This window comes from Mesocricetus auratus, unplaced genomic scaffold, assembly GCF_017639785.1.
Source record: "Mesocricetus auratus isolate SY011 unplaced genomic scaffold, BCM_Maur_2.0 Super-Scaffold_100014, whole genome shotgun sequence".
In the NCBI taxonomy this organism is placed as follows: Eukaryota; Metazoa; Chordata; class Mammalia; order Rodentia; family Cricetidae; genus Mesocricetus; species Mesocricetus auratus.
This window is the reverse complement of record NW_024429197.1, coordinates 9,317,522-9,343,000: the sequence shown is the minus strand read 5'-3', so window position 1 is coordinate 9,343,000 and position 25,479 is coordinate 9,317,522. Positions and strand designations below refer to the sequence as shown.

At 50.0% G+C, this 25,479-nt stretch overlaps 2 protein-coding genes across 3 annotated transcripts in view; one reads left to right on the top strand and one right to left on the bottom strand.

Annotated features, from left to right (window-relative positions):
* The window catches only part of Crybg2 (crystallin beta-gamma domain containing 2), a 29,584-nt gene extending 12,968 nt beyond the window's left edge, over positions 1 to 16,616 (top strand). For both annotated transcript variants that reach the window (XM_021232751.2, XM_040756401.1), the window contains 18 exons: positions 62 to 109; positions 186 to 298; positions 432 to 561; positions 3,553 to 3,692; positions 4,942 to 5,068; positions 5,351 to 5,386; positions 5,666 to 5,802; positions 5,943 to 6,069; positions 6,318 to 6,457; positions 6,545 to 6,671; positions 7,028 to 7,060; positions 7,188 to 7,300; positions 11,685 to 11,814; positions 13,157 to 13,296; positions 13,579 to 13,702; positions 15,351 to 15,509; positions 16,171 to 16,330; positions 16,420 to 16,616. In XM_021232751.2, the coding sequence (XP_021088410.1) occupies positions 62 to 109; positions 186 to 298; positions 432 to 561; positions 3,553 to 3,692; positions 4,942 to 5,068; positions 5,351 to 5,386; positions 5,666 to 5,802; positions 5,943 to 6,069; positions 6,318 to 6,457; positions 6,545 to 6,671; positions 7,028 to 7,060; positions 7,188 to 7,300; positions 11,685 to 11,814; positions 13,157 to 13,296; positions 13,579 to 13,702; positions 15,351 to 15,509; positions 16,171 to 16,330; positions 16,420 to 16,508 (2,073 nt within the window). In that variant the 3' untranslated portion in view covers positions 16,509 to 16,616. The remainder of the gene's footprint in view (positions 1 to 61; positions 110 to 185; positions 299 to 431; positions 562 to 3,552; positions 3,693 to 4,941; positions 5,069 to 5,350; positions 5,387 to 5,665; positions 5,803 to 5,942; positions 6,070 to 6,317; positions 6,458 to 6,544; positions 6,672 to 7,027; positions 7,061 to 7,187; positions 7,301 to 11,684; positions 11,815 to 13,156; positions 13,297 to 13,578; positions 13,703 to 15,350; positions 15,510 to 16,170; positions 16,331 to 16,419) is intronic.
* A 1,240-nt stretch (positions 16,617 to 17,856) lies between these two features.
* Positions 17,857 to 19,444, bottom strand: Cd52 (CD52 molecule). Its single transcript, XM_005079653.3, has 2 exons — positions 19,299 to 19,444; positions 17,857 to 18,242 (listed from the first exon to the last, which is right to left on the bottom strand). Exons 1-2 carry the CDS (start codon positions 19,347 to 19,349, stop codon positions 18,069 to 18,071), a joined length of 225 nt encoding a protein of 74 aa, XP_005079710.1. The 5' UTR covers positions 19,350 to 19,444; the 3' UTR covers positions 17,857 to 18,068.
* Positions 19,445 to 25,479: the final 6,035 nt, after the last annotated feature.

Genomic DNA, 25,479 nt, shown 5'->3' with positions numbered 1-25,479 from the left:
GGGAAGAGCAGAGTGGGGGAAGTGGTGGCCCCACAAGATTTCTGAACCCTCTCTGTTCCAGAGTCCAGCACTGAAGACACAGGGCAAGCTGAACACCAGGCCTGGGAAGGTAGGAACATGAGGGCCAATGGATGCTGGCGGGGCAGTACCTGGCAACAGGCGTGAGGACACTCTCTGTTTCCCAGGTGACCCTCTTCTCAGAGCCTGGCTGCCAGGGCAGAAGCAGGGAGGTCTGGGGAGACACTGCAGATACCTCAGGCTGGGCCCCTGTTGCCTCTGTGAGGGTGGTAAGAGGCTGGTAAGTGGGGAGTGCAGCCCTGTCTGTGAACCTGGGGCCGAGGAAGGTGGTGAGCCCTGTAGGAGCCCTAACAGCTACTCAGACACTGGGTGCAACCTCCTGCCCTGTGACCCTGGGGTCTCTGGGTCCACAGCTGGATACTATACGAACAGCCGGAGTTCCAAGGTGAGAAGCTGGTTCTACCTGAAGGGGATGTGGAACTCAGAGCCCTGGCATCCACTTGGAGTACCCGAGGCATCGGCTCCCTGAGGAGGGCTGTGCGGGTGAGTGGTCAGGTACCTAGAGTGGGTAATGGGGCAGAGATCAGAAGGGGGTCAGTACGGTGTATCTCTCTTAAGTCCCTGACCTTGGAGACACTGAGAGAGAAAGACATTTGGGGGTGTGTAGGCTGAAGGGTAGGTGGGGGCTGTACCCCTGGGTAAGCAAGCTGGGGAAGTGTGAGCCGGTGCTAGACCAGTGTTACGTCAGAGTGGCGGAAACAGGACAGAGTCACCCACCACCCTGGGCAGCAGGCCAGGGAGCTTATTCACTTACTTGTTCACAGGCATTTTCCTCTCTCATGTTTTTAATAAAAGTTTATTAATTAATTTGTGTGTGTATGCATGTATGCATACCTACATGCCTCAGCATGAATGAATGTAGAATCAAAGGACAGCTTGAGAAGGTCAGTTCTCTCCTTCCTCCATGTGGGTCCTGGAGCTTGAACTCCAGTTTCCAGGCTTGGAAGAGGGCACCTTTACCTGCTGAGACACCCTGCCAACCCCACAGACATTCCTCTTATCCTTACTATGTGCCAGGCTCTGTGCCAGGCAACTGGGTGGGGGTTTCCCTCCAAAGGTCATAGTCAGTTTCAGATTTGGAGGGCCCAGAAGAGCTGGACTAGCCTGGGGACTTATGAATCTCTGCCACAGTGGTTCTCAACCTTCCTAATGCTGTCACCCTTTAATTCAGCCCTTCATGCTGTGGAGCTATAAAATTATTTTGTTGCTACTTCGTAACTGTGCTTTTGCTACAGTTACGGCTCGTAATGTAAATACCTGACATGCAGGATATCTGACATGTAGCCCATGTGAAAGGGGCATTCAGTTTATCAAGGCGTCGAGACCCACAGGCCGAGAGCCAGCTTCCAAGAAGAAAAATGATGAGACTGGAAGGGTCGTGATTTCTCTCCTAAGAGATGGCTCTTTTCTTGCTGTCTTGAAACCAGGTCTTAGATAAAACAGATTGGTCTCAAATTCACAATCCTCCTGCCTCAACCTCCCAAGTGCTGAGACGACAGGTGTATGCCACTACACTTGTCACTTTTGAGATATGGGTGTATGGTTTGAAAAGCCAATGTAATTTGGTGTTTGTAAAATAAAAAGGATAGTATCATGTTCATAGCACAACTTTATAAACAACTGATACTGAATTTGACAAAATGAGGTCAGCCCCTAGAGAGATGCGAAACAATACTAGGAACAAGACCCACCAGACCCTTGATGGTTTGTTTGTGGGGGTTTGTTCTGTTTTGAGACAGGATCTCACACTGAGCACAAACTTAGCTAGTATTTATTATGTAGCCTAGGCTGGCCACGGCCTTGCATTCAACCCTCTGCCTCTCCAATGTATGCTTATAGGCTTACAGGCATGAGTCCCCATGTCTGGCAACATTTTTCTTTTCTTTTAAGGACAAGGTCTGATGTTAGCCTAAGCTAGCCCCAAACTCGCCAAGTAGCAGAGGTTGGTCTTGAAATCCTGGTCCTCCTGCCTTCGCCTCCCAAATGCTAGGATTGCAGGCATGCGTCACTGCACCCAGTTAGTTGTGTTTCAGGGGAGATGAGGCCCTGACCCCAGTGCTGTTCTCTCTCTGGTAAGGCTGGTGAGGTCCTAAAGCTGAGGACCTGGCACAAGGTTGAGAACTGGGCAAAAGGGATGATAGTTTCCAGAGGCTCAACGGAAACGCACAAGTTGGTGGGCAATCCATTATGAGACTCAGTAAGTTCGTCTCTGTGTAGGAGGGCATGAGACACCGGAGACAAACAAGAGCTCCCAGGTTACACAGCACTGGAATCATCTGATTCATTCAGCACTGAGTTGGCACCTACTGTGTGCCAGGCATGTGGGAGGTGCTGGGTTGCAACACTAAACAAAAACCACCACCCTCTGTTCTCAGCTGTGCTGCTTACAGGCTGTGTGATCTTCACTTTGTTGGGAATCACATATTCGTTTCTAGATGGAGACCGTCTTTTGAGGGACTGACCGACCCCAGTTAGGTAGGCTATGGCCTTAGCATTAGAGATGATTTATCAGCTGATGAACGTGTGACCAATGAAAATGGTCCCGGTGAGGAAGAAAGACCCAGAGTGCAAAGAAACCTGCCGCGGCTCGGCTTGCTGGAGATGAGGCCAGGCTGGTTACGCGGTGGGAGGAGCTGTCTGGGAACGTAGCTTGTTTGGTAGGGCGCTTTCCAAGCAACTGTGGCTCCTGATTTGGATTCCCCACCACCACATAAAGCCAGGCATAGTGCCACATGCCTGTAATCCCAGCATCCGGGTGCTTGAGGCAGGGGAATAAGAAGACAAAAGTTGGGGCTGATGAGATGACTTAGCGACTTGTCACTAGGCCTGACAACCTGAGTTTGATCTCCTAGACCCACCTGGTAAAGTTGTCCTTTGAACTACAAACACATGCTGTGGTATGCTTGTGCCCCTTCCCCTGCAAAACAGACAAATGCATTTAATTTAAAAATAAATGAGTCTAAGGTCAGCGTTAACTACTTGGCTACGTTGTGAGTTCAAGGATAGCCTGGACTACATGAAACCTTGCATTAAAAAAAAAAAGGAAAAAGTCACCCTGGAACACGAGGTGTGGTAGAGACCTTGCCTGGCACCTGCAAGGGCGCAGATTCTAGACACAGCACCCACATGACCAGTAACAAAAAGCCAGTCTGGACAGAGGTTGGAACTACATCAGGGTGAAATCAGAAAGTGGCTATCCATCTTGCCCCCTCCAGCAAGTGGGAGGCCAGCCACCCAGAAAGGGGACAGCCTTGACACCTTGCAGGTTCTGGGAACTCTGGTCTTGGGTTCCAGAAGTCCACAAGGTACCACTGAGAAGCTTGGTCTGGGATTAGGTTGGCTGGCTGTGGAGAACACAACCAGCTGGGCTTTCCCAGAAGCCTCTGGGTACCCTGGCAGGCTGGAGGACCGGGGAAGCAGTGGGTGAGAGAAGCCTGCAGTTCGCACTTGAATGTACTCCCTTCTTCTCCGCAGGACTACTGCATCCCAGGGATCAGCCTGTTCTCTGAGCAGGGCCTCAAAGGCAAGCAAGTGACGCTGACTGGGGACTTGAAAGACTCTCAAGCTCTAGAGAGACCCCTACAGGTGGCATCTGCCACTGTCTCTGCAGGACTGTGAGTCTGACTGTTCTGGAATCCCTTGACAATCGCTGGGGACACAGATCAGACACGATAGACAGTTCCCCTCCTCAAAGGCATTTAGTCTGAGGCCGGGTTCAATGGCACATGCCTTTAATCCCAGCACTTGGGAGGCACAGACAGGTGGATCTCTGTGAGCTTTAGGCCTGCCAAGGCTACATAGTGAGACTGTCTCAAACAGGAAGAAAAAGCGCACTCTTCTGGTGGGGACAGATATGTAAACAGTCAACAATAGCACCTAGAATGTTATGGAATGTGGGGGGGGGGGGGCACAGGATTGCAGGGACATGTTAAAGTAAAGCAGCTGAATAGTGGGTGTGGAGAGCTGGGTGTAGTCACAGAAGCCTTCCTGGAGGAGGTAGTGTGTCATTTGGCTTGAGCTAGCTGAGAAGCTGACCTACAAGAGGGCAGCAATTTGTATGTTGTGTTGATGTGATCTGGCACATTCGGAGTGGTCTTAGTTGGTATGGTTTAGTCAGCTCCGTCATCCCCGTGTGAGAAACACGGGCAGCCGCTTAAGAATTTATTCACTGTATGACTGGAGGCAGAGTCTGTCTGGGAGGGGGGCAGCCTGTGAAGAGTGAGCAGTTAAAAAAAACTACATCTTGAGAAGTTTAGGCCCAGCCAGGGGGAAGTGTTGCATGCATATAATCCCAGCACTTTGGGAAGTGGAGGCAGGATGATTGCTGGAATTGCAAGGCTACCTTGGACTGTGTCTCAAAAACAAATAAACAAAAAACCAAAAAGCAAAAAACTTGGTGTAGGACCAGGAGTTATCCGGTGGTAGAGTGTGCACTTTCAGCAAGTATGAGGTCGTGGGTCCCATCCCCAGGATCAGACTACAAAAAACCCCTCTAGCCTGGCCAGTATAAAGAGTATAGCAGTGTAACAGTTATAACAATGGGGGGAAGATAGGAGGCACCAAGGGAGGGAGATCGTGGGCCTAGGTGTAGCTCGGCTTTCCTATGAGGCTAATAAGAGCTACTAGGGTTTGAAGCAGGTCTGTGTGTAACAAATAACTCTAACTGCCTTGTGTAACTGGATAGGGCCAGCCGCAAGGATACCAAGGACAAGCTGTTCTAGAATGGAGAGAGAATTGTAATGTCTTCTCTAGTATACTCGAGCAAGTCCCTCTCAAGAGCCCTTCCTCCCCACTAAGCCTGCCTTATGATTGATTCCAAGTCTGTGTCCCAACTTCAGTAACTCCTCTGTCCCCACCCCTCAGGTGGCTGCTCTACCCCAAACCATTCTTTGAAGACACTCCCTATATCCTAGAGCCCGGAGAGTATCCTACCTTGGAGGCCTGGGGTACATCAGGCCCCAGTGTGGGTTCACTAAAACCCATGAGATTGGTAAGGAGTGGGGGTTACCCACAAGCCACTCTGTCTATAGTCCCATGTGGGGTGGCCCTGCATTTGTGGGCAGGAGATGGGGAGTAACCGCAGAACAGACGCAGTGCCCCAGAGCTCCTATTGGGAACTGGACTAAAGGAGGAGGATCAGCCCAAGGTGTGGGATAGGGGAGATATGGGCCTGCACCTTTTAGGAGTCTTAGATCAAGAAAATCCTAAATTTCCAGCTTCATCTGTCTTTAAGCACCTCTGGGCTAGCATTTCAGCCATGTCTCCTTTGCAGGGTTGTCCAAGCGTGGAGAAGCCAGGGGAGCCCAAGGTAAGGGGACAGACTCAGGGCCAGAGGGTATTTGGTGTGTCTGAGGGGTAGTCACTGTAGCCTGAACAGGAGATAAGGACCCTGTGGGCCTAGGAGGGCAGGCCTGATGGGCTCACTAGACTCTGGCTTTGGTGTGCGAATCAGCCCAGAAGTCAGAGTAGACAAGTCACAGTGCTCAAAGGGAGAGTTGGGGACTGCAGGCTGGCTCTTTCTAGGAAGCCAGTCTCTCCGTGTCTGGGTCCAGATGACATCTGTCACCCTGACACCTCTTTCATGCAGGCTGTGGTATATGAGGCCCCAGGTTTTCAGGGGCAGAGCTGGGAAATAAGTGGAGACATCTACAACCTTCAGCAGCCAGAGGACAGCCGGAGTCCCCAGCTGACCTCCGTGGGGTCCCTGCGAATCCTTGGGGGCTGGTGAGGACTCAAGAGATTTCTTCTATCTGCCTTGTCCCTATAGGCTTTTACCCTTGAGGGTGGGGAGTGACTTGGGCTGTCCAGTGTAGAGTGGACTATCTTACTCATGGCTATCTTGCTCATCTTTCCCCTTCCCTTAGCTGGGTGGGCTACGAGAAGGAGGGCTTCCGAGGCCACCAGTACCTGCTGGAAGAGGGTGAATATGCTGACTGGTCACACTGGGGAGGCTACGATGAGTTCCTGACTTCCCTGCGGGTCATCCGGACGGTGAGCAGGGGGCAATTAGGCTATTTTTTCTATCTGGCAACACTCCAACTTCCCCAGCACAATCTAAGGGAAGAATTTGCACTCCTCTGCCCTGTTTTCTTGGCAGGGTCTCTCTTCCTCCAGCGGCTCTTCCCCAGAACATACCGGCCCCTTACACCTAATCCTGGGGATGGGCTGCTTCCTTGAGGTCTGGGCACTCTCAGGGGTTTGCATCAGTGTAAGAGAGAAACCTGTCTCTGGGTACCCAGGACTTTGGAGATCCGGCCGTGGTGCTGTTTGAGGACATGGACTTCCAGGGGCACTGCGTGGAGGTGAGCTCCGCTTTGCCAGATGTGGAGCTAGCGCAGCATGGACCCAGCACGCAAGCCATCCATGTGCTCAGCGGCGTGTGAGTAATCCCCACCCCAGGCTCAGGGCGGACCCAGGAGCAGTGCCAACCCCGCCCTCTCCGACCCAAGCCACGCCCTTCTCGCAGGTGGGTGGCCTATGAGCAGGTGGGCTTCTCCGGCGAACAGTATATCCTGGAGAAGGGTGTGTACCGCAACTGCGACGACTGGGGATCCGGTAACTGCGCCCTTGGCTCCATTCAGCCGGTAGTGCAGGTGTGTGCCAGAATGATGGGTGTGTAGCCTCGGAGGCGGGGCCAAACGGTGGGCGGGGCCAGATTGGCAAGCCCAGACCTCTTGAGGAGGGAAGGGGCATAGGAGGATGGGCGGGGCATTGATGGAGAGGGGTGAGTTTAGACTGGTATCATTGCTTGTCGGTGGTGGGAGGGGCTAGCCGTGTCATGCAGAGCGGGGCGGGGCACGGAGGGCCCGAGTCCTTGGGGGTGGGGCAACTAGGAGAGGCGAAGCTTGTAGCTGCTGGAGAGCTGGATCCCCCAAGGGTTCTGAAGTTCAGGGGACCAAGCTTGAGGCTGACCTCCTCCTTTAGTCATAGCGTTGATCTCTCCCTTCAGGTTGGGGAGAGCGATCTCCACTTTGTCTCGAAGGTAAGGAGGTGGCTTCTCAGGGATCTGGTGGAATCTTCACAGCCTTCGAGGCAAAGCCCTCTCCCCTTGGCCCTTCCCCCTGCCCCCCTCCTCACCCTTCAATCTCACCTCACCTCTCTGTCTTCAGATTCAGCTTTTCTCAGGCCCCAACTTCCTGGGCGACCACATTTCCTTTGAGGATGACCAGGCCTCTCTGCCCGATTCCTTCCATCCCCAGTCATGCAGGGTTCATGGTGGCAGGTGAGCAGGAGGAGGGGGTGGAATGCTGAGAGGTGAGGCCCGGGGTGGGGGTGGGGGGGTGGGAGTTAGGGGGTGGGGGAGTGGGGGGGCTGTGGGTAAGGGATATATCTTTTAGGTGATTTTCTTTCTTAAGATTAACTGTTATGTCCTGAGAGTCACTCACCTTTAAAACAAATACAATAACATTTTAATAGGAAATGTAACTCTGGAGATATTATTTAGTATAAAGAGCCCCAAACTGAGCGAAGATCACAGCCTGTAATGCCAGCATTTGGGCGGTTGAGGCAGGGAGATCAGTTTAAAGCTAACCTTAGCTCAGTTTCCCAGGGGGTTCAAGGACAGCCTGAGCTGCATGGGACCCAGTCTTAAACAACAACAAAAAGCTTTGTTCCATTTTATACCTGTACTTTAAAGAAATCTGAGGCTGGTTCAGTAGCTCAGTAAATAAAAGCAAGTGTGACAGCCTAAATTCAATCCCAGGATCCCACAGTGGACAGAGAGAATCAAATTCTGAATGTCCTCTGACCTTCACATGAGCATTGTGGCCTGCACATGCCCCAAAACACATGTATCTTACACACACACACACACATACACACACACACACACACACACACACACACACACACACACACATTTTTTTAAAAAAATCTACCTCCTTCCAAAAGTTCAGAAACTTTCAGGGCCAGAGAGATAGAGTACCAAGTTTGATTCCCAGTAGCCTTGTCAGGCATCTCACAACCATTTGTAACTCTAGCTCCAGGAGATCAGAAGCCTCCTCGGGAACCTACATTCACATGCACATAGCTGCCCCCATAACTAAAAATGATAAAAACGGGCTGGAGAGATGGTTCAGGTGGTTAAGAGCACTCGTTGCCATTGTAAAGAACATGGGTTCTGTTCTTAGCATCTCCTTGGTGGCTTATGACCATCTGGGTCTCCAGTTCCAGGGTATCCAATGCCTTCTTCTGACCTCTGAGGTCACCAGGCGTGACATGGTGACTGCCTCAGTAAGGTTTCTGTTGCTGTGAAGAGATACCATGACCATAGCAACTCTTATAAAGGAAAGCATTTAATTGGGGCTGGCTTACAGTTCAGATGTTTAGTCTATTTTTATCATGGTGGGAGCGTGGCAGCATTTGGGCAGACATGGTTCTGGAGAGGTAGCAGAGAGTTCTACATCTGGACTGGCAGGCAGGAAGAGGCAGTAAGCCACTAGGCCTGACTTGAGCTTCTGAAACCTCAAAACCCACCCCCCAGTGACACACTTCCTCCAACAAGGCCACACTAACTTCAACAAGGCCATGCCTCCAATAACGTATTATAATCTGCATGCTAAATATTTCAAAATTATAATGCTCTTATTGCTCCCCAGACTGGAGCCACTGAGAGCCGTGGGAGCTCCTTGTGCTTCTTTTTGTCTCTGTGGCATTCTCTTACATCTACACAGTTTGTAATAGTCAAAAAATTACCTTTTAAAGAAAATTGAAGCCCATACAATTGAACATCCCTTTAGTCCCCGGTACTTAGAGGCTGAGATAGCAGAATCATGCATTCCATGAAGCCAGCCTGGGCTCTGAGATCTGATCTCAAAAAAGCAAAACAAATACAAAAACAAAAACAAAATCCAGACAAAGTGGGGCATGGCAGAACATGACTTGGAGAGTAGAAGTAAAAACAGATCACCTTTGCCTGCCTTGTGAGTTTGAGGCCATCCTGGAACAATGGGAAAAAGAAAATCTGAAAGAAGTGTAAAATAATCTTTTATTTTATTTTTATTTTGTGTGTTGTTTGAATGTTTTGCCTGCCTGTATGTTAATGTGTGTGCACTATTTGCATGCAGTGTCTGTAGAGACCAGAAGAGGGCGTCAGATGCCCTGGAGCTGGAGTTACAGGCAGTTGTGAGCTGCTATGTGGGTCCTCTGCAAGAGCAGCCAGTTCTTTCAACCTCTGAGCCATCAATCTGCCCCCTGAATTAGCTTTTTGTCTGTGATTATGTCACAAACCTCATACATAGTTGGATTAATTTAATGTAGTTTTAATTTAATTTTTTTTTTGGTTTTTCTTTTTTTTTTTTTAAAGATTTATTTATTTATTATACATAGTGTTCCGCCTGCATGTATGCTTATACACCAGAAGAGGGTACCAGATCTCATTACAGATGGTTGTGAGCCACCATGTGGTTGCTGGGAATTGAACTCAGAACCTCTGGAAGAACAGCCAGTGCTCTTAACCTCTGAGCCAGCTCTCCAGCCCTTTTTTTGGTTTTTCAAGACAGGGTTTCTCTGTATTGCTTTGGAGCCTGTCCTGGAATTCACTCTGTCAACCAGGCTGGCTTCAAACTCACAGAGATCGCCTGCCTTTGCCTCCCGAGTGCTGGGATTAAAGGCATGTGCCACCAACGCCGGCTTGTATTTTTAATTTTGGGGGACACTTTGTTTGTAAGGGCAAAGGTTGATCCCAGGACCTCACATATACTGGGCAAGCAACCTACCAGTGAGCTACATCCCCAAATCCTAATCATCACTGTTTTTTTCTATAGTCTTTTGAAGATTATAATTTATGCAAATAAGCAGGCATGGTTGTACACACCTTTAATTCCAGCACTCGAGGAGGCAGAGTCACTGAGTTTGAGGCCAGCCTGATCTACAAAGTGAGGTACAGGATAGCCAGAGCTATATAGTAAGGCCCTGTCTCAATTAATCAATTAATGCAAATAACCTGAGTAGTTTTCCCTGATGAGCTACAGTTCGGTCTGCACAGGAATGCAGGAGGAAGAAGGGCTGGGAAGAAGGCTTCCGGCTGGTTTGGGGATGATGGCCAAGGCCCTGTGGTCAGAAGACAAACCTCAGGCTTCACTACTCAAGGCTCTCAGACTAAATGAATTTATCTAGCTGAAGACGTGGGGAGCAGGGATGTCTCTCAGGCTAGTCTCACCTTGGAGAACACGCAAACACTACAGTTGGCTGGGACCTTAGTAGTTTTAATGACAAACTGTTTCCCTGGTTCCTATTGTAGCTCAGGCTCCTCTAACAGGATGTCGTAAACTCTGTGGCTTAAAGAGAAGAAAATAATCGTTTTTTCTTGTTTGGTTTTTGGTTTTTGGAGACAAGATTTCTCTGTGGCTTTGGAGTATTCTGGAACTAACTCTTGTAGACCAGGCTGGTCTCGAACTCACAGAGATCTGTCTGCCTTTGCCTCCCGAGTGCTGGGATCAAAGGTGTGCGCTACCACCGCCCAGCTGTAAATTATGCTTCTTTTTTCTTGCTGCATCCTCCCTTATTACTACAGAGAGCAGGGCTCTGATCTCTTCTTGAGTCTGCTGCCTTAGACCCCTCGGCCATCCCAACACTCCTCTTACTCTTCTTAAAAGGGAATTCATCCCATCTTAAAGGCCACATATGGAGAACATAGGTTGGCCCTCTCCCTCTACCATGCAGGTTCCAGAAACTGAAGCAGGTGTCCAACTAACCCACTGAGCCATCTCACTGAGCCTTACTTTTGTTTTGAGACAGTCTTACTAAGCTGCCTAAACTAGTCTTGAACTCACTTAGTAGCCTAAGTTATTCTTTTTTTTTTTTTTTTTTTTTTTTTGGTTTTTTCAAGATAGAGTTTCTCTGTATTGTTTTGGAGCCAGTCCTGGAACTGGCTCAGTAGACCAGGCCAGGCTGGTCTCCAACTCACAGAGATCCACCTGCCTCTGCCTCCCGAGTGCTGGGATTAAAGGTGTGCACCACCACCGCCCAGTGCCTAAGTTATTCTTGAACTTGTGTGATCTTCCTGCCTTAGCCTCCCAAGTAGCCACTAGGCCCAATGTTAGCCAGCTCCCTACTGATGGACATGGGTCACATGCCCCCATCCCCCAGCTTTGCTATAGCAGTGCTGATGAATAGATTTTTCCACATGTAACTTCATGGGTTTGAAGGGCAACCTTGGAACAGACTCCTAGATAGTGCATTGGCAGATCTGATTGCCTACAAAGCCTTGTGTGATACTGCCTGATTCCACTTCAACGGGCAGCATGAGCTCTTTCAGGTCCTTGTTTGTTTGTCTTTGTTGAGACAGGGCTTCTCTATGTAGCCCTGGCTGGCTCAGAACTTGCTATGTAGACCAGACTAGTTTCAGACTCAGAGATCAGCCTGCCTCTGCTTTCCTGAGTGCGCTGTGCTGGATCCTTTATCTTTACTCTTTCTTTCTTCCTTTCTCCCCTGTAAGTCCTCTCTTAAGTCTTGACCTCAGTCCGGGCTGCTGTAGTGCCTGTCTATCCTGGACCTCTTCTGGATTAGAGGGACACCATCAAGTCCGCATGCACTGTAGACTCTCAGGAACCTGGCAGGTGTAAAGCTAGGCTCTGGTATCACCTTCCCCATGTGTTCCCTTCCAGCTGGGTCCTGTTTGAGGAGAAGAACTTTGAGGCAGACCAGCACGTTGTGTCAGAGGGAGAATTCCCCACTCTTACAGCTATGGGCTGCCTGGCCTCTACTGTCCTGGGCTCTCTCCGGAAGGTTCCCTTGGTGAGTTCCCTATTCTATCCCGAACAGCCGCAGAGACAGAGGGAGGGTCCTAGGCAGAGTCCTGTCTTACATACCACCTAGAAGCTGAGCAATGGCTTCCAGACTCTCAGGGAGACCTTGACTCTGAGGCTCCTAAGCCAGCTCGGCTGACCAGGTGTTCATTGAACATTCCCTGAAATAGTTCCCCGAGACACCAAACTCAGTTAGACACAGGACCCAAAGGTGGCAGTGTGGAGTGGTGTATCCAGACCAGAGGTAGTGCTGGGATGGGAGAGATTGACACTCAGAGTGGCTGAGAGGCAGGGCCAGCTTCCGTCCATTCAGAGAGGTCTGTCAGAGTCAACTGGGAAGACGGCTCTGCAGAGGAGAGAAGGGAGGGGAAGGCAGGGCGATGTTGCCTCAGGGACCCATAATAGAGGTGATGTGCTACTCCTGGAGGAGAGTGACAGAAGCCAGTGTACACTAGGTGGTGGTAGCGTGTGGGGAGAGGCGGAGAGTGACTGGATGGTACAGAATCAAAGCAGCTGGGTGTGGGAAGCTCTTGTCATTATTTGATGTAGAAACTAAGTCCCAGAGCCACTCTGGTTTGTTCCAGGTTACACGGCTGGGAACAGGCAGCTGGCACTACCTCAGGCTGCCTGGCTAGACAGCTTGAGCCCCTTATCACCATATACAATGGGCTCTGGGGACAGTTAAGTTAGACCTGGGCCTGGAACCCAGATCTGGAGCTTCAAATCCTCAATCTCACATTCTTCAGCCTCAGTGTTGTCTCTGCTAAACAGAGATCGTGATAGCATCCACCTCTTAGGATTGTTGAGTTACTAGAATGTAATTCGACCAAGTGTTCTACAAAGGACCTAGCCTGCAGTGAGCCACAGATAAAGGAGAACGGTTATAAATTGATGTGATTATTAGTTATCATCATTGAGATGATATCAACAAGAGATGATGTCAAATGAGCCCCCAGGTTTCCAGCTTAGCCATTAGTTCTTAGGAGTGCCAGCTATCTGAGAGCCAGGCAGAGTGATCTGCACCTGCAGTTCCAAGACTCAGGAAACTAAGGCCTGTGCTACAGTGAGTCCCAGACTAGTCTGAACAATTTAGTGAGATCCCTGTTCAAAAATACAATAAAATAAAATATGCAAGAAATGTTTCAAAGCAAGGACTGTGAGTTGAGCTGGTACCAGCCTGTCACGTGCTGGAACTGAAAATCTGGGGGCCTTGCTGATAGAAAATGCCCTCAGAAGCTAGGAGGCCCGCAGATCTGGGGTGCAGCTGTTGGGACTGTAGGACAGCCTGAGCTGGGGGTTTCATGGCCTCACCTCCCCTTCTTCTGCCCCAGCACTTTTCAGAGCCTTCCCTGTCCCTCTTTGGCCTGGAGTGCTTCGAGGGCAAGGAGATCGAGCTAACCCGGGAGGTGCGAAGCCTGCAGGCCCAGGGCTTCAACAACCACGTGCTGTCTGTGCGCGTCAAAGGCGGCGTGTGAGTGTGGGGGGAAGGCTCCTGGCTGGGTTGGGTGAGTCGTGGGCTGGGGAACCCCACTCCAGGCTAGGAAGAAGGGATCAGTATGAACTGGGGGCCTCTGGGTCTCAGAGCTTTGCTGGATGCTGGGTCCTAAAAACCCAAATTACTCATTGGCCTCCTCCTCCCCACTGTGGGCCCTTATCCTGGTGTGAGGGAAGAGGAGGCAGAGGTTTTTCTAACACCTGTGCCTTGGCCTCTGTCTTTCTGTGTCCCCGTGTCTCTGGCATCTGCTGGGTGCAGCTGGGTGGTGTGTGAACACAGTGACTTCCGGGGACGGCAGTGGCTAGTGGGTGGCTGTGAGATTACCAACTGGCTGACCTACAGCGGCACTCAGAGGGTGGGCTCCCTCTACCCTATTAAGCAGGTAGGTAGTAGTCAGCGTGAGCACCTCTGGGTGTGCCTGTCCCTGGATGTGGCTGCCTCACGTGCATCTGTGTGTTTCAAAGCTTGACGTTTGTGTCACAGTTTGTCCTTAGCCTCTGCTTGCGTTGTCATCTCGGTAGTTTCTTCTAAACAAACTTGAAAACAGAACAACGTCCTTGTCCTAAAGGACCACACAATAGGCTTATTCACCCCAAACTGAAAATCATCTCATGTACCACTTAACCAGGAGTCGGCATACTTGGCTTTGGGAAGCATGAAGCTTGCATGTGAGGGTGCATGTCTGTACCTGCTTGTTTAGAAGTTGGCTTCATTTCTGCACACACATATTTCTAGGATATGGCTGTGGCCTGAGGGTCTGTGTGTGTATGCACACATAACATACATGTGCCCATCTAAGAATATGTTTGTGTCTATGTCATTTGAGGTCATGCATATGAGTACTGTGGAGGTGATTTGTATGTTTCTGTGTACATGGACATGGGTATGTGTGCCTATTTACACCTCAGCCCTAAAGCCTTCTGAGCATATATGCTTGTGTACAAGGGCAAGAGCATGTGTTTAGTCTCTCTGTTAACAGACTGTCATGGCAGTGATGCTAGCAGAAATCCTGGCAGATATCTCTAACTCTCACATGGGGAAATAAAGACCCAGGGAAGTGGGTGTGGAATTTAGTTGGGCAAGCACTGTCCCTGCTGGGATCGTTGTTTCTGTATGTATATACACCTATATATTAAGGCAGGGACTCACTATGTGTATAAAATTCTGACTAGCCTGGAACTCTGTATGTAGACCAAGCTGGCCCCAAACTCAAAGATTCACCTGCCTCTGCCTCCTAAGTGCTGGGATTTAAAGTGTGCTCCATCATGCCCAGCTGCTTCCTCATCTATAAAATAGGGAAATGGGGGTAGCATTTGTGTCCTGACTTTGTTGAGGACTGAAGATGGATAATGACTGCAGAATCCTTGGGCAGTGCCCTAGTGGGAAACACGCCACAAATGATACATAGGGCTTTCATCATTATTTCTATTACTGTCACCTCTAATGAGGACATTGCTGATGCTGGCTGAGCCAGTTCTGATATCTGGCCATTTAGTGTCACTGTATTTCCCTTTAGCTTTAGTATAGATGCATGCATGCATGCATGCATGCATCTCTCTCTCTCTCTCTCTCTCTCTCTCTCTCTCTCTCTGTGTGTGTGTGTGTGTGTGTGTGTGTGTGTGTGTGTCCTTGTAATCTGCATTCTTACCATCAGCTGTACCTGTAGCAAGCATAGGTACTTGGCACTAAACAGGCTGGAAGGATCTGTGTGTCAATTATGATGTGTGCATGTGATAACTGCATGGACCTGTGGAATTGTTTGTGCCTTCTGTAAACTGTGCCACCTTGTGGACTGTGGGTATATCCACCAGGGTCCCTAGATACAAGTGTAGGTATCTGTGGTCACAGAACTGTGCACGCGTGTTATGCATGTGCCCTCAGTATGGGTGTGTGAAAAAGGTGTGACATAGAACAGGGTCGGGAAAAGTTTGGAGGCCAGGAGGGTTTGGAGGTGTGAGTCTCCTGGAGGGCTCAGGATTGAGGGTGGTGGCATCCCTGGCTGCAAACTCTCAGCTTCTCCTCCTCGGCAGCGCCGAGCCTATTTCCGCCTCTGGAATGCGGCGCTAGGGGGATTCCTGGCGGTGCCTGATCGGGTAGAGGACATGAAAGCAGGCCGTGTGGTGGTCTCTGAGCCCCGAGCGGGGGGCAGCTGTGTCTGGTACTATGAAGATGGACTGCTGAAGAACCAGGTATGGTTCTGGAGCTAGCCAGTTCTGCTGAACTCCAGGTTTGCAACCCTACTTTGGGAAATCCCAGCCCAGTTAGATCCAAGATGCATGGAGGAAGTAGAGAATGCTACCTCTTTTAGTGTTCTCATGTTAAACTTCCAAAAACTATTTTTTGGGGACTGGAGAAATGATACAGCAGTTAAAAGCTGTTGCTTTTGCAGAGGACCTGGGCTCAGTTCCCAGCACAAAAATGATGCCTCATAGCCACTCCTAACTCCATTTCCAGCGGATTTGATGCCCTCTTCTGACCTCTGTGGGCACCAGGTGTATATGTGATGCACAGATAGATATTCAGAAAAAATACTCATAAAATAAGTCTAAAAAAGGATAAAGAGACTTGCCGAGGCCTCAGTTGTAATAGCCAGCATTCAAAACCAACTTACAAGCTGGGTATGGCAGTGCATATTTTTAGTCCCAGCACTCAGGAGGCAGAAACAGTTGGGAATCTATGATTTCAAGGCCAGCCTGGTCTATGCAGTAAGGTCTAGGCCAGCCGAGGCTACATAATGAGACCCTGTCTCAAAGACAAAAGAAACACAGAAATCCGGTATCTAAGGGATAGCTTGAGCATGGACGATTTCCTGTGGGGAATGCAATGTCTAATGATCTTCTGGGGCCTCAGGTGGCCCCTGCCATGAGCCTACAGGTGATTGGACCTCCTAGCCCAGGCTCCAAAGTCGTGCTGTGGGCTGAGAGCCGCCTGCCACGCCAAACTTGGAGCATCAGTGAACTGGGTCACATCTGCAGCCAGATGTTTGAAGGCCAAATCCTCGACGTGAAGGGTAACAAAGGCTGTGGGAAAGGGGCACCCAAGGGGACTGGGGTCATTGCTGTGTCCTCACCCTGACCATGTCTGAAATCTCACCCTCAGGTGGTAGAGGTTATGACCGGGACCACGTGGTGCTATGGGAACCAACCAAGGACAGGCCTTCCCAGATCTGGAGTGTCCACATACTCTGAACCAACTTCACCCCAGTTTCCTGCTGCAGGCTTTTGCTGGGATGAAACGTTTTTGTTTTGTTTTGTTTTTTAACAGATTTTTGCTGTAACATAAGCTATTTTCTATCACGCTGCTGGGTGTTGTCATGTCTTTGCACCTTGCCTTTGGGAGGGACAGGGTCACCGTTGCCAAACTTCTGGCCCCTCTTCGTGTTGGCCTCTCTCCTTGTACAGCCGCCCCCTGTCACCAGAGGGAGCCCCCGAGCCAGACTAACGGGGTGCCATGTGTTCTGCTTTCCTGACTGTGGGGGCCTGGCACAAAGCCCCTGTGTTCCATGCCAGTACAGATTCCTGATGGGTGTTCTGGGAACAGAAGTGAAGGGCTGTCCCACTTGAAGAATCACCCCTAGCTGACACACATGGGAAGGAGTTGGCCAGGCCAGATAGAGGAAGCAGGGGAAAATGTTCTAGGATACAGATGTGTCCAAGGGTGAAAACTTCAAGGTTCAGGGTATGAGCCCACAGTGGGCATGGCAAGAGAGATGAGGGGGTCTACAGTCCAAGAAGCCTTATCCTGGGGCTCCTCCCTGCTTCTTCCAACTCTAGTCTCAAAACCTGAAGGTTTGACCTTAGTCCAAAAAGCCAGAAGGGGCTAGGTTCCTGGGTAGGTAACAGGTCAGGCTATCAGAGACCTAAAGACATACTCAAGCTTCCCAGTCCTCTGTTGGTAGAGGTTCCTGGGAAGACACAGAGGCGGGGGCCCTTGGGGACCAGTCTGGGCTTTTTCCCTCACTTTGTAGCTCCAAACATCAGCCCCAATCCGTGGAGGGGGAGTGGCTAGAGGAGCTGTTTGTCCTTCCTGCCTTCCCTGACTGTGGGTGTGGGTGGTAACACTTGCCTCCTCGGCCTCTAGCCTTGTGGTAGAGATATAAAGACAGGTGACTCATGAGATGCCTTTGGAACCCTTACAGATAGGGGATGCTTCTGGATCTGCAGTACTCCAGCTGGGAGTTTTGATAGAGACAGAGCCAAACTATCTGTGATTTCCCTGCATCTGTCATTATGAAGGCACCTAGGTCATGGGGTGGGAGTCTGCCTGAACCTGAGGTGTTGAGGGCCTGGGAGGTGTCGGGTGGATAGAACTGGGTTCATCACTCCTAAATACTCAGGCACAAGTGAAGCAAATACAACTAATGGTGGCAATGAGAGTGACAGCTTCCTGTCCATGTCTCTGCAAGAAGACTTTAAGGCAGGGACCCTGGGGGAAGTGCCTTGATGCCACCTTCCCTGCACATGGCCACAGAAAGCTCCTAATGCTACTGCACACATGACTCCTGGGATCAGTAATGACCAGTGACCACATGTGGGGTCCCATCTAAGCCTACGTATAACTTTATTGAGCCCCAGCTGGGTGTCACTTGCCCCCGTCCATCAGCACCTCCCCATTTTGGCCACTGGCTGTCGATTTTAACTTCCTGGGATCTCTGGTGTCAACCATTTCCAAGGGCTGGGTTGGGGTGTCTTGCTACGACAGTGGCAGTTGTTTGAGGAGCATAGGGCTGTAGAAGTGACATCATCACCTCAGCTGAGGGAGAAGAAGCACATTAAGAAGTTGGCGAAAAAGAAGAAACTGCAGGCACCCGCATCGATGAGTGAGGAGGCCCCACTCCGTGGGGAGGCGTGTTTGACGGTAGTGGCAGGACGAGCAGGAGTAGTCACTTTGGTAGCATTGTTTCCCAAGACTCCTGTTTGTATCTGCAAGAGAATTGCAGTGCACAGGATATGCACCTCGGGTTAAGAGCTCACTCCCCAGCAGGCCTTCCCCACTCTAGGCCTTCATAAAGCCTCTGCCATAGGCCCTGTCGGGTTGTCTGGCTTCTTGTCTCATCACAGGCAGGGATAAAGGCGTCTCTGTCCCTGTCATTTTCCCACCCCCACAGAAATTTCCTGTCACTTTTCAGGCCACCAGATCTTCCAGCGCAGAGGGTAGTAGAAACCCATCCTTGATCTTCTGAACCTGAGGAAAGGGCTCCCCTCCCAGAAATGTGGGGGTACTCTGGGTTTGTGGTACTCCAGTTGGGAATTTTTTCTCCTATCAGGAAGAGTCCATTATGACTGGGAGTATGACATTAGACAGGGCCGAATGAAAAGGTCCCTGGCAGAGTGTGGGGTGGAAATGGCCAGATGTGACAAGTTGTCCTTGATGCTTGATTGAGTGGTAACTGAAGCTGCTTTTGGTGGCAATCAAACTGCCCTTGATGCTTGAACGAGATGTTCTTGATCAAGAACTTGATGGCTCCATTCCTGTATTAATCAGGTCCCCTCTGGGCACACTGGGGCCACAGAGGCTGCCTCCTAGAGTGGCAGTTGATTTAGAGAGTGATTGGGAGACTCTGCATTCCCACATAGCCAGGCTTCTCTACAGCAGGGTCGGGGAACCCCCTGCCACCTACGGCAGTCTATTAGACATCTGCTCTCCCCTGCCCAAAGGGCTGTTTCTGCAGCTTTCCTCAACAGAGCTTCCCCCCAGGCTTCATGATCCAGAAATGCACAAAACCCTTTGAATGCCTCCATGTACCTGACTCCCTGTGAGGCTTCCCCACATGGGACCCTGGGCTTCCCAGAGGGTAGTCTGATGGCCGCTAAGAGAAGTGGGAACCCAGGCATACAGGCCCTCCTGTATCCCAGGTTTCCTGTTGGTGACCATCTACCTCTGTCACTGTGGTGGAAGGCTGGCTGGCCCAGGAACTGGCATTCCCTTCCTCACCCCAACCCAGTCATCAGTGGAAGCAGGGATTAAGGGCTCTTTACCTGAACTGCAACCAGGAGACTGATGGTGACGAGGAGGAGGAAGCTGTTCATCCTGGACCTTTCGAGGCTCTGGTGGCAGCTGTGAGAGATGGGCTCTGGGCTATCTGAGGCCTCTTTGAGCTCCGCTGCTTTTGAACTTGGAGGCAGAGGAGATAGGGAGGGGTGAGGGGGTGGGAGAAGGAGGGCCTGGGGGCGGGGAAGGGAGCTACCTTCTTTCAAACCTGGGGGTGGATGAAACTAGCCTTGAGGTTCCAGGAACTGGTAGGCGAATTCTGAGTTCTCAAAAGCCCAGGCAGGGAATGAGGGGCAGCAAGAGGGCAACTGTAGGGCGTACCTACCTAGACTTGGAACCATGTGTCCTTGCTTTCATCATTTGACAGTTAGTGCCTCAGGCCTAAGGCTGAATCTCTGAGTCTTTAACAAAAAGAAGCAAAACAAACAAACAAAAAATTGCTGCTGGAGGATCAAATGCAGTGCTAATCCTTATTTCTTCTTCTTTCTTTCTCTTTTGAGACAGGGTTTCTCTGTGTAGCTCTGACTGTCCTGGAACCAGTTCTGTAGACCAGGCTGGCCTCAAATTCACAGAAATGGCCTGCTTCTGCCTTCTGAGAGCTGGGATTAAGGGCATGGACCATTACCACCCCGGCAATAATCTTTTTTGTTTGTTTTGTTTCATTTTTTTTTGTTTTTAATTTTTTGAGACAGGGTTTCTCTGTGGCTTTGGAGCCTGTCCTGGAGCTAGCTCTTGTAGACCAGGCTGGTCTCAAACTCACAGAGATATGCTTGCCTCTGCCTCCCAAGTGCTGGTACTACAGACATGCACCACCAATGCCTGGCTATTTTTATATTTTATATTTTATGCCCTTATTTTATTTATATTTTTGAGACGTGGTCTAAATCACTCTGGCTAGGTTTAAATTCAGGGTCCTCCTGTCTCAGCCTCCTGAGTGCTGGAATTACAGGCCTGCATCCCTGCTGGCTAATAACTTATTTTAAAAAGAGTCAACAAAGGGTTGGAGAGATGGCTCAGCAGTTAAGAACTCTGGCTGCTCTTCCTGAGGACCCGTGTTCACTTCCCAGCACCCACAAGGTGGCTCACAACCGTCTGTGACTCCAGTTCCAAAGAACCTGACACTCACACAGACACACATGCACATAAGATGGGGGGGGTGAGAACAAGCCTGCCTCTGCTTCCTGACTTCTGGGATCAAAGGCATATGCCATCACTATCTATTTTAAAGAACACTAGCTGGGCACGGTGAAACACACCTTTAATCCCAGCATAAGGCAGAGGCAGGTGGATCTCTGAGTTTGACGATAGCCTGATCTACATGGTGAGTTCCAAGGCAGCCTGAACTACATAGTAAGACCCAGTATCAAATCAACACACACACAAATCCTGAATGTTGGTAATAACCAACATTAGCAACTATTACAAGAATGGTAGAAGTGTTTGAAGATGTAGTTCCTGTAACACCAGAGCTCAGGAGGTAGAAGCAGGAAGAGGGGATCAAGAGCAGGTACAGATATACAGTGACTTTGAGGCCAGGCTGGGCTGCCCGGGACATGCAAAAGAACAGACAAGACCAGGGAACTAAGAGAGGAGGGATGGGGGATGTCCTGTAGCTGTGAATATATACTCCTCCTATTGGTTGATGAGGGAAACACTGGTTGGCCAGTAGCCAGGCAGGAAGTATAGGTGGGGTACCAGACGAGGAGGAGGAGAATTCTGGGGAGAGGACACAGGAGCAGTAGCTGCAGGGAAGATAGAATATGGGGCATTCTCCAGTAAGATAAGGCCATGTAGAAATACATAGGTTGATAGTCATGTGTTAATAATTAAGAGAGAGCTAGCCAATAAAAAGCCTAAACCGTTGGCCAAACACTTTATAATTAATAGAAGCCTCTGTGTGTTTATTTGGACTGAAGGGTGGTGGAACCAGGTGGTACAGAAAACTCCGTCTACAGTGGAGTGGATGCCGCCATCAGTTTTGTGAAAGGTCAGGATCACTTAGATTTGAGGCTGGATTAGTTTTGAGTCAGCCTTATCCCCTCTGGCTCTTCATTCCAAGTGTGTTGGGGGGTTATTACTGAGACCAATTAAAATTTGTGCTGTGCAGTGGTATGCACAGGGGAGTGGAGGTCTGAACCTGAGGGAGAAGGCTGGGGGTGGGAGGCTCAATTGTTAGACTGAGGAATTGTGTCTCCAGCTCTGAGGAGAGGTGTGGGGCATGTGGACAACTATCCTGCTTTGTCAAGGCTCAAAGTTCACCTAGAGAAGGAACACAGCCATTGGGAGGTCAAGCCTGTATGTAGTTCCAGCCTGCTTTTGCCTTATCTCACTTTTCCCATCTGTCAAATGGGGCTTTCTAGAAGCCCTCTCAGTTTGATAACTAGGCTCTGTCTATTCAAATACCATCAAGACAGTATGTAGCTGCCCAGAGGCCAAGAGAGGCAAATGTTTGAAACCCTACTTCTTTTCTTGGGGGTGGACAGGCAGCAAACATCTGTCCGTGTCCAAGACCTCATGGCCCTTAAGGATGTTCTCAGAAACCTTATGTCCCATCCTGCACCACCCAACACTACATCCGCACCAATGGGAGCATCACGCCACACCTCACATCTCAGGATCTGAAAAGGAAACTTTGGAGCTTTGCAAGATGATGCTTCTTGAAGGGTGGGTCAGTGGTAGAGCACATGCTTAGTGAGAGCACATGCCTAGTGCGCAGTCATGGGTTCAATACTCAGCACTGGAAAAATAACTAAATAAAAATAAACCAGTCAGTGGTGGCTCACGCCTTTAGTCCCAGCACTTGGGAGGCAGAGGCAGGTGGATCTCTGTGAGTTTAAGGCCAGCCTGGTCTACAAAGCGAGTTCTAGGACAGGTTCCAAAGCCACAGAAAAACCCTGTCTTGAAACCCTCCCCCCCAAAAAAAAGAGAAGAGAAGAGCTCAATGGGCAGGGCTGAAAGACTGGATGCAGCTAAAGAGAGAGCCACATGACCGGCTGTGTGCCTGTTACTGGTTTTTGTTTAGGCCTTGGGGACACAGCCGTGAACAAAAACACATGGTCTCTACCTATGGAGCTGACGTTCAAATGGGGGAAGATAAAAAGAGACTGGCAATTTCAGGTTTCAATAAATCCTGAAGAAATCAAGATGTGAGAAGAGAGAAATGGAGAAAACACATCCAGACAAGCGGTCAGGACTGGACCCTGGGAGGACCTGCCAATGCTCAGACTTGGAGGGAACATGTAGACACACAGCACTGTAGGTTGCTACCACAGCCCAATTGCACAGTATTCTCTCTCAAAGGCTGGGGGACAAGGAGAGGGGCGGGAGAGAGGAGATGGGGGAGGAGGAGAATGCCTCTTCCCTGCTCCTCTCCTCCTCCCACAAACCTTCTTTGAGATTGGGGGGGGTCTCACTATGTAGCCCAGGCTGCCCCTAAACGTGTGATCCTCCCAAGCTCTTCCTCTGCCCCTTGAGTGCTGGGGTTATAGGCATGTGGCACTGTGCTACCCAGGACAGCTGCACAGTGTTCTTTAATGACTTTCCCCAGGGCGTAGCACAAGGCCCACACAGAACAAGTACTCACTATGTACCTTGTTCCGTGATGACCTGGGATAAAGCAGGGGAGGGTGCTGCAGCACACGTTACAGTGGGAGCATGTGGTCGGCCCTAAGATTCTAGTTTTTGTGGAGAGAGGTATGATTTAATAGCACTATGGAGCACTCAGGGTAAATCTTTGTTGTTGCTACTGCTGTTTTTGAGGCAGGATCTCACTCTGGTAGTCTACACTAGCCTGGAACTCACAATGTAGCCCAAGCTGTCCTCAAATTTCTATCAAGGTAAATCATCCATCCATCCATCCATCCATCTGCTCACTTACTCTTCTAATCTATTGCTACTTAGCAGCTTGGGCAAGATGAATGAGAAAGAGACTCTTCCCTTGAGGACACATAGTGAGTGTGTGTGTGTGTGTGTGTGTGTGAGAGAGAGAGAGAGAGAGAGAGAGAGAGAGAGAGAGAGAGAGAGAGAGAGAGAGAGAGAGAGAGACTATAGGTCACAAAACCGAATGGGAAGACCCTCATGGCACCAGGCTTTAACGCAGAATGTAGAGTATATGCTTAAGGAGCTGGAGTAAGACCTGAGCTGATTTCCTGGAGGAGGGGCATCTGAGCTGGCTCTTGAAGGAGAGGGATTCTAGAGGAGCGATGGAAGGCATCCCAGAAAAATCCTAGCACCCAAGAAGGAGTGTGCCGCTTGGAAGTGGAGGATAGAAGGCTGGACAGGAACCATAAAGGCTTCAAGCACTCTGATAAGCTGGGGAAGACAGTTCTTCATCAGAGGAGGGGGCTGTAGGGGTGACAGAGAGGGGGAAGGAGGGGTGGAGCTAGGTTAGTCCCCAGGGACTCCACAGGCTTAGAAGTGCCCCTTTCTCCGTTCATTCCTCCCTGAGCGGCTAGCGCCCAATAAACTCCTAACCACAAAGGAGCCAGCCCTGACAAGCATCTTCCATGAAATGACCAAAAAGTCAAGCAGACTCTGTCCACTTGTTTTTGCCTCAGTTGTGGGCCACCGGCGATGAAACAGGAATCACAAGACTCAACAAACCTACGTGGAATTTATTGGGAAAAGGGAATAAAGAGAGGAGTAGATGTTAGGTAACCAGGAGCAGAGGTACAAGAGAGAGAGAAGGCACGGGAGGCGCTCGCTTAAAGGGGAAGCCTGCACATGCGCACAGAGTCCTTACGCAGCCAAATAGCACATGACGTAGCCATGGCATAGCCACGCTACCTAAGTATCTGCCTGCATGTCGGTTGTCAAGGGGCAGAGTCAGCCTAATGCCTGGATACCGATGGTGGTGGTGGTGGTGGTGGTGGTGGCTGCGGCGGCAGCAGCACTCGGGAGGCAGAGGCAGGCGGATCTCTCTGAGTTAGAGGCCAGCCTGGTCTACAGAGTGAGCTCCAGGACAGCCGGGGCTCCATAGAGATCCTGTGTTGGAAAGAACAGACGCTCAGACTGTGAATGAGACAGAGGCAGTCAGCGGAGCGGGCACACTCCATCCTGGAAGCAGAGGGAGTCCCAGAGAGTGTGGAGGCTATGCAGATGGGTCTCCAAGGTCTTCTGGCACTTAAGGCTTATTTGAAGCTGGGGACCTCAGAGAGATTCTCAGGGTCTCTAAGATGGTACCCTGAATGACAAGACCTGGGAAGTGGCTCTGGGGAGAGCTGGGCAGTGGCTCTCAGCCTTCCTAAGGCTGTGACTCTTCAATGTAGTTCGTCCTGTTGTGGTGGCTCCAACCATAAAATTATCTTGTTGCTACTATTATGAATCAATGTAAATATTTGATATGCAGGATATCTCGCATTTGACCCCCAATAGGGTCGCAACCAATATGGCTGTCCTGGGACTCACTCTGTAGCCGAGACTGGCCTTGAACTCAGATATTGATCTATCTTTGCCTTCAGAGTTCTTGGACTAAAGGCATGCGCCACCACTGCCTGGCAAGAAATATTTTTGAAAACATCTGTACAGATGTTTTCATAAGTACTTTGCATTAATTTCACTTAACCATCCCAGCGACCCTGTCGGGTGTCCAAGGCCATACCTTTGCCTGGTGAGGACAAAGTTTAGAGCCCTAACTAAACTGTCTGTAGTTACTTCTGCGTCATTAGTCTAATTTTATTATTTATTTATTTGGTGATTTTGTTGTTTTAATTTTTTGAGACAGGGTTTCACTGTACATAGCCCTGACTGTCTTAGAACTCACTCCGTAGACCACACTAGCGTTGACCTCAGATCTACTTGCTTCTGTGCTGGGTTTAAAGACGTGTGCCACCAACGCCCGGCTTTAGCAGCTTATTTTGTGTGTGCCTGTGGATAGAGTCTGTATGGAAGTCAGAGGACAGCCCCAGGAGTCCTTGTCTCCTGTTGTGTGTGCCCCAGTGATAGAACTCAGGTCCTCAGGCTTGGCTGCAAGCGCCTTTACCCGCTGAGCCGTCAAGGAATGGAATTTATTTGTAAACTGGGAGTGGGGTATGCTACCCACTTCTTCCACCTAGGAACTAGAATTAGAACTTTCCTTCATGGCATTACCTGGTCCGTAAGTTAGAGGAGAAACTGAGATTCAAATATTTATTAAGTAAGCTGCATCAGCCCAATTCATTTTTCCATGGT

Excerpts from the sequence above, each read along its gene's own strand:
- Cd52 (XM_005079653.3), bottom strand. The coding sequence starts at position 19,349 with ATGAACAGCTTCCTCCTCCTCGTCACCATCAGTCTCCTGGTTGCAGTT. Across the intron at positions 18,243-19,298 it reads GTCTCCTGGTTGCAGTTCAG|ATACAAACAGGAGTCTTGGG; the intron begins GTAAAGAGCCCT and ends ATTCTCTTGCAG.